This window comes from Vulpes lagopus, chromosome 11, assembly GCF_018345385.1.
Source record: "Vulpes lagopus strain Blue_001 chromosome 11, ASM1834538v1, whole genome shotgun sequence".
Taxonomy (NCBI): domain Eukaryota; kingdom Metazoa; phylum Chordata; class Mammalia; order Carnivora; family Canidae; genus Vulpes; species Vulpes lagopus.
In genome coordinates this window covers 16097215-16105589 of record NC_054834.1, presented here as the reverse complement: position 1 = coordinate 16105589, position 8375 = coordinate 16097215, and the positions used below count along the sequence as shown (strand labels likewise).

General features: G+C 38.6%; 1 protein-coding gene across 3 annotated transcripts in view; it reads right to left on the bottom strand.

The window, feature by feature from the left end:
* Positions 1 to 3052: 3052 nt before the first annotated feature.
* The window catches only part of ORC5 (origin recognition complex subunit 5), a 79604-nt gene continuing 74281 nt past the window's right edge, over positions 3053 to 8375 (bottom strand). For all 3 annotated transcript variants that reach the window (XM_041723059.1, XM_041723061.1, XM_041723060.1), the window contains one exon: positions 3053 to 3845. In XM_041723059.1, coding sequence (XP_041578993.1) covers positions 3800 to 3845 — 46 coding nt within the window. In that variant the 3' untranslated portion in view covers positions 3053 to 3799. The remainder of the gene's footprint in view (positions 3846 to 8375) is intronic.

Genomic DNA, 8375 nt, shown 5'->3' with positions numbered 1-8375 from the left:
TTCTGGGCCACAAATATTTCATATCCTCAATAGTTAACATTTACTGAGCACTTACTATGCTGGGTACCTTGCTTAGATCAGGGTTTCTCAGCCTCAGCACCACTGACATTTTGAACCAGATAATTCTGATGTGGGGAGGCATATAAGATGGTAGCAGCACAGCACCCATCCCTTCACACATCCCACAGTCGTGACAACCAAAGATATTTCCAGAAATCGCTAAATATCCCCTGGTGGGAGAAACTGCCCCCAGTTGAGAATTATACTGCCTCAGATATATCAACTTATTTAATCTTCTGAACTATTCCAGGAAGTAAGTTCTACTCTCCTCTATACAGGTGCAAAAACAGATGCACAGATTCAACCCGCCCAAGGTCGCACAGCTTGTAGAGATACAGCTGGTCTTCCATCCAGGGCAGTCTGACTCCAGAGCCCCAACTCTTGACTGCCGCCCTGGAGCCCTGACCCCCTTCTGACTTCAGGGCTTCATGAGCAGCGGCTTGTTAGGTCAGAATCCCTCCCAGAGTTCTTGAAAAGGAATTGCTTCAGCAATGAAGACCAATTCAGGAATTGAAACTAACTTGAAAGTAAGAGGGAAGAGGGTACAGGATCTTCACCTAACTAGGTATATACCTGAGTCATGATAACTAACTTTATATATATATATATATAAAAATCTAAAACCCCACAGCATGGTTAACTTTCTTCTCCTACCGCCTAAATCATTTTTAGATCTAGGCAGAACACTTGTGGAGCATAATTTAAGTGCTCCTCTCTTTTTACAAATGATGCACCATAACATTGTTCTAATTATATAGAAAACAAAATGATTTCCTGATAAATTCCAACATAGTATATTTCACATATTTTGCCATGTTTGGTGTTAGAAATTAAAATGTTTAGAGATTTTATTTATTTTGAGAGAGATAAAGAGCACAAGCATATGAGCTGGGGAGGGGTGGAGGAGGAGGCAGGAGAGAGAGACAGAAATGGAAAGAATCTCAAGCAGACTCCCCTTGCTGAGTGGGACGGTCAAGGCAGGGCTCGATCCCAGGACCCTGAGATCATGACATGACTAAAATCATGATCTGAGCCACCCAGGCCACCCCGAAGATGTTTATAAAGTGTATATTAAAACTAGGGTTGAAGAAAGTTAAATTCTTTTCTTGTGATGAGAACTTTTAAGATTTACTCTCTTTGCAACTTTTAAATACTCAACACAATATTTACCATGCTACATAATACATTTCCACAACTTATTTTACACCTGGAAGTTTGTACCTCGACTCTCTCTTCATCCATTTCACCTCCTACCCCACGCCCCCACCACCTCAATGCCCTTCCTTCCCTTGTGGCAGGCATCAGTCTGCTCTCTGTATCTAGGCATTTGGTTTTTCTTTTTTTTAACTTCACATGTAAGTGAAATCAGAGTATTTGTCTTGCTCTGACTTATTTCATTTAGTGTAAAACCCTCAAAGTCCATCCACACAGCTGCAAATAACAAGATTTCATCCCTTTTTATGACTAAGTAGTATTTCATTGCATCTATGTACCACATCTTCTTTATATATTGATCTATTGATGGACCCTTAGGTTGCTTCCATATCCTGACTTCTGTAAATAATGCTGCAGTGAACCTAGTGACATATATATCTTTTCAAATTAGTTTTTCATTTTCTTCAGATAAATACCCAGAAATAGAGTTGCTGGATCATATGGTGGTTCCATTTTTAATTTGAGGAAACTCCGCACTGTCTTCCATAGTGGCTGCACCAATTTCTATTCCCAAGGCACCTCCTCTTCTCTTAATGCAAATATCTGGCCCATCAGCCAGCATAATTCTCATCATTAGATTCCTTCTTGTAATTGGAGATTCGTATCTTCCCATTACAGAATTTATTTGCAGATGACCCTTCTTAAAATGCTAATATCCATATTTAGCTCTGTTAGCCTTCATTTAAATAAATTAATCAAATTAGTGAGTCATTTAGCAATCCATTAGAAAGTAATTAACAAACAGAAGTTCCTATGGTCCAGTCAGGAGCAAGGAAATTCTGGTTACAAGGTCTTTGTAGGGAAGCCACATATAGGGCTGGACAGGACAGGCAAGGTGCTGGACAGGGGACAGGTAGCCAGCAGTGAGGAGTCACTCACATTCCTGGAAGTGTACTTTGCCTCCTTTTTATCCTTCACCTCAGTGCCCTATTTTACAATCCCTTTCCCCTGTGACATCCCACAGTTCTCTCAAAATGCAGATTGGTCCCAGCCTATCTAAGAAGGCTGCACAGCAGACCTGCGACTCTACAGCTAACTATGAGGTGAAGACTCCCCCAGGTGGCATTGCTCCTCCTTGAATCAGCTACCCATGTTGCTTTCTACTTTAATGATACCTGGATTTTTTTGTTGTTGTTGTTAAAGACTTTATTCATTTATTCATGAGAGACACAGAGAGAGAGGCAGAGACACAGGCAGAGGGAGAAGCAGGCTCCATGCAGGGAGCCTGATGTGGGACTCGATCCTGGGACTCCAGGATCACGCCCTGGGCCAAAGGCAGACACTCAACCACTGAGCCACCCAGGCATCCCGATACCTGGATTTCTATGCGCATGAAACCAAGCCTGAATTGGCAATGTACATGCCCTTCCCCTGGTCCTCGTTTCTCCAAACATCTCCTGGAACACAAAATTTCACCATCTTCTGTGGGGCAAGAGATGCAGGGCAGGGTGGATGTCATCCTTTGGAAGGCCAACAGGAAGCCCATTCCTTCTGCCCCTCTCATTACCCCTAAACAAATTCAAGAACACAACTGCTTATTTTTTTTTATCTAGAATGTGGCAGACAATAAGTACATGAAAGTTTATCTGGTCGTGCCTATTATGAGAATTTTTCTTCAAAAAACAAATGAAAGAATAAAATGTCCCTGAAATGTAAACTAGGCTCTATAATTAAGCACTTTAAATCTGTTCAGAACAATTTTCAAGTATTCAACTGCTAATGGAAAGCTTCTTCAAAAATATGAACAAATAAGAAAACCAGACCCAAGGTCCATAACTGATATAAGAAAACATTTTATTGTGGAACTCTTAAAGACCAATGATTTAAAAAAGAAAAGAAAACCATCATGCAGATTAAAAAGCTAGGTTGGGTGGTTAATTGCAAGAGTGACCAGAAAAACCATACACAGGCATATTGCAGATTCTAAGCAGGCTTAGAGATGGAAAGCTGGCCTATATCTGATCAAACTACCTTGTGCTTTTTGAGAAACTCAGGGTGAAGGATAAGCATATACAAGCGTGGATTTAAAAAAAACTTCTATTTATTATATTTTGCAACTATGATCTTTTAAAACGGTGGCCTTAGGAAAATCTGCTTTGGCAAGCAACTGCAGAGGCTCCTGTGGAGAGGAAGTGAAAAGACTGGGCTTATATACAAGGGCTGCTGGCACGTTCAAAGCGCAGGGGATAGTTCACAGAGCAAAATGTAGTCCTAAGTAAATGGGTTTCAGGCAATTTCAGTGTTAAGATAACATCATTAAGAGTAGAACAGATTGTGCTCAAACCCTGCTGTTTATAATTAACACGTTGCTTCCAAATACTCCAGGGTCCCTGGTAAATAGTCTTCTGCTCACATCCACCCAGACCAATCAGAGTGTTTTCATCAGATTCCATGCTGGGCCAGCACCTGTCTGGACAAATCCAATAGAGCCAAAGAACTCCTCTCCCTGGCCAGCTAAGTAGTTGGATGAACACAGCTTGGCTTAGTCATTGTCACAGTGTCCATATGGCTTTGAAGCTTGTTTTCACAAGAAATCATACAAGTATTTTATTATGTCAAAGTTCACCGTCCTATAAACAAAAATAGATAATATGTTAGCATCCTCATCCCCTAGACTGCTCAGCTTTGTATGTGTGATTCTGAGAAGCACATGCAAAACAGTTGACAACTAATGCTAACCAATCCTATAGTGCTATCAAAAGCACCATGATAGGGACAGAATTAATTTTATAAAATGTCACTAGGCATGAAGTTTCTTTAAGAAGTTTCCTTTTTTCTCCCATGCATAAAGTTTGCTTCTCTGAAAGAAAAAAGGAAACAAAGTTAGAATTAGAGCTATTCAATATTCTGTATTTCAATTGCACTACAGAAAGTTTAGATTTCATTTCAAAGCTATTTGCTTTTTGTCTAATAACCAGAATAAAGTAATTAGAGATGCAAAAGTATTTAAATCTTCTCTGCTTCTGAACACTGTTTATCTTCCCAAACACCTGTTTTATCATTACATAATGCATAGCTCATCTGTCCTCATTTGTAGCTCTCATTCTTTTCAGTCTTTTAACACTGGTGACCTGTATGTGTATTGTAACTAAATCTGTATGATCCAAGAATATGATACAACAAACAGACGATGTGAATGTATATTTTTGTACTCTGATGGCAGGCAGAATAAAATAGCAGAGAGACAGAGCCATATAATTATTTTCCTTCCCCCAAACTCATTCTTCACTATAAATATTCAGACTTGGAGGTTTTTTATTTGAATAAGTGGTCAAAATAATTAGTTATAATGATCTAGCGATAAGTATAAAATTAAAGCCTTAACATATTCAATTCTGCAAAAATAATCATCCATGGGAGAACAGTCTTTTAAAGATTCACTAATTGCACACTCTTATTTATTAAACCATCATCGATTAATGTTTTTGTCTATCATTTTGTAATACATTTTCTAAAAAAGTTTCTAAGCAAATGACTGACATATTAAATATTGTTTAAAACTTGGAACAGGGAACTATGAATACTGCTTATGAAAACACATTTAAAAATAGCTCAAATGAGTTGCTCCAGCTATTGTGGTACCTAATGTAGGACCAAAGAATACCTTACTTGTTTCATTACAATAGTGCTTCTGAAGAATACTAAGCCTTTCCAAATGGTAAAAAAACACTGCCAAGACAATCCTGTTATCATTAACAGTAATAAAACAACTAAAAACAATTACTCAAAAAAAAAAATCTCAGGCATAACGACATAAAATGTATGGTTATCATCTCAATCTATTTTAATGTTTTTCTTTTGTTCAATTCTAGGACCTTCCAAATATACTGGCAACAAAGTACCACTAAACATTTTTTTTTAAATAAAGTCATAATTAGTACAAACTTCCAGTTGGACTAAATTGCCAAAAAAACATAAATCACACTGGTTGAAACGATGTCTTTTTAGAGGATCTTTGAAGGAAACAGACATAAAGGCTATTTCTAACCACAGGCAAAAAGGGAAGGGGTATTTGTATATTTCTCCAGGCACATATACCCACCACCATAACTTTGGGTCTTAAGGTTATAAACCTAAAGTAATGAGTTAAGGTGGACTTAATGTTAACTTTTATTGTTTTGTGGTTTTTTAATTTTTTTTATTTATTTATGATAGTCACAAAGAGAGAGAGAGAGGCAGAGACACAGGCAGAGGGAGAAGCAGGCTCCATGCACCGGGAGCCCGACGTGGGATTCGATCCCGGGTCTCCAGGATCGCACCCTGGGCCAAAGGCAGGCGCCAAACCGCTGCACCACCCAGGGTTCCCTGTTTTGCGGTTTTTGTTTTTTTGTTTGTTTGTTTTTGTTTTGTTTTGCGGTTTCTTGACATAGTGTGGAAAAAATTTAGATGCAGGTAAGATTAAAACATACATTTCAAAACTACATGATTAGAAATTATTGTAAGAGACAATCACACAAAATGACTAATACAAAGACACACCTACAATACTAAGAGGGAAAAGGAGAACAGAATTACAAGTCGGTAGTGACAGCACAGGAGAAGCATCTGTATGACCTGGACTAGAAGAGAACATGAACAAATGAAATGCTGTGATTTGTTAGTGGCAGGACTCCTTTACTTTACTCAATCTAGCTGTGTAACTTTGAGTTTCTGCAATAAAGTGTTTTTTGATAGAACGAATGGACTGACTTAAAAACACTACACTATTTAGGTATATTCATTTATAAAAGTTCACTACATTTCATTTCTCTGCTTTGCCACTAAAAGGTACTCAAGCAAACTGAATGATACCATTAAGATTTTTGGATTTTTTTCAAGACAGTAAATTATTCAGGAATTGAGTATGTAAGATCATTCCTTTAAGAAACATTTACTGCCCAAGATGTACGAATGTCTTTATCATCCTTCCAACCCCTCGCCCAGTGTAAACAAACAGGTGACTTGCTATCTGGTCCCACATTTATTATTCTAAGATATGGCAGATTTTGAAAGAATAACTACAAGGAAAACATCAAAAATGATGTCACACATTCCAAAGATAACTTTGAGCTTTACAGGACTCAGAGACAAACAATTCACTGTAAAAAACACTTTAAATTTCTATAAAGACAATTATGTACTTTCTATGTGCTTTCTCTTCAGATGCATATTAAATTTATATAAATATGATTTTAAGATTCTGGATAGTTTTCATTTACTACAGAAGATTCATAGCACTGAAATGAGTTATTTTCTAAAGTAAGCATATAAAAAAAACAGGATAAGCCCAAATAATATTAGTGACAATTTGCCTAGGGATAATTAATTCTTAAATTAGAATCTGGAATACTTTAATACAAGTTAGTTAAATGGCATATCTAAGGATTTAATTTTGCCTTTATCCCCTATTTCACTTTATTGATTCTTTTACTACACTGAAATACTGTTTTTCAGAAAAACCATGAGAGACTCCTAACTCTGGGAAACAAACAAAGGGCTGCAGAAGGGGAGGTAGGTAGGCACAGGGTAACTGGGTGATGGGCACTCAGGGGGCACGTGATGTGATGAGCACTGGATGTTGTATGTTGGCAAATTGAATTTAAATAAAATATATTTTTTAAAAAAAGAAATGCTGTTTTTCTCATGGGATACTATTTTATTCCATTCTACTTTTGTGGGCAGTTTGGGTTCTTTTTTGGTTTGGGTCCACTTACAACTTGCAATGGGACAACTTCAAGCAACCTTGTTATTTTATGTTGTCTTCCCCAATGACTGTGTAAGAAAGAAACTTAAAACTACCATTCACGGGATCCCTGGGTGGCGCAGCGGTTTGGCGCCTGCCTTTGGCCCAGGGCGCGATCCTGGAGACCCGGGATCAAATCCCACATCGGGCTCCCGGTGCATGGAGCCTGCTTCTCCCTCTGCCTGTGTCTCTGCCTCTCTCTCTCTCTCTCTGTGACTATCATAAATAATAAAAAATTAAAAAAAAAACTACCATTCACATTAAGAACAACCCAAGGACAGCATTTAATAAGCTTCTCATCATCTGTCTTCTCCCATATTCTACCTCCTTATTTTGTGCTTCCTTTAAGGACTCCTACTGCTTCTCTGTACAAACTTTTCCACCATTCCTTGGTCAATAAAGTTCTCTATGTCCTCCACCTCTTCTATGAATGTTTTTTTCTCTTCTGGGCTTAACGGAAATCTGGCTCCCTAAAGGACCTTGCCTCTCTTCAACTCTTCCCAATAAGGTTAGACTCCAGGCAGTCCTGTTGGGTGGGGGTCGCTATCCTGATGCAAAAAGCTCTGCTCTCCTCCGAGACTCAGATTATTCCATTCACCACCCTGTGTCCCCTTGCCACTCTGTCTTAGTCACTGAATTATGCAGCATTCAGTTCAGTGTTCCTCTCCATCCCAAGATCAGCATCAGCCTTTAGTGACCTCACTGCACATCTGTCTTTCCTACCTCCAAATGACCTCCTTTTCTACTCTCATGATCATATTCAGAAATATTCTACCTCTAAAAACATAAATTCAGGCATTCTATTCTCTGATCACCAAGCTCTTTCTCTAAGCTTTCTGGAACACTTGACACAACCAGTTCACAAACCCCCTCACTTTCTCCTGATCCACAAACACTTACTGAGTATTCCGTGCTAGGCTCTGAACTACTGAACACTATCCCTTTGCTATCCCAGTATTTAGCCCATGGAATGCTATTAGAGAAGATTCTAAGTTTCACAGATTGGTGTCACTGTAAATTCAAGGTCAGGAACCTTAAATGGGCCTTTAGTACTCCCAGCTAGTTCCTTCCCCTGATAGCACCTTCCTCCATTCCCCACAGCAGCTATTTCAAATATCCACGTTCCTCTCAAACTGCTACTACCTTATCCTTGGTCTCAGTTTTGTCTACTCCTTTAAAGGCAAAATAGAATACATCAGAATTCCCTCAACTTCTTGCCACCAAACTTCTAAACTTGGCTCCATCTGAATCCACTTCTTCCTCATGTTATAATGCACAGAGTCCCCTCTTTCATCTAGGGCTATTTCTTTCAACTCTGTTGAAAGATCCCATATTAATATACCATTTCAGGCTTTAATCTCTCTCTGTCTTCTGTACC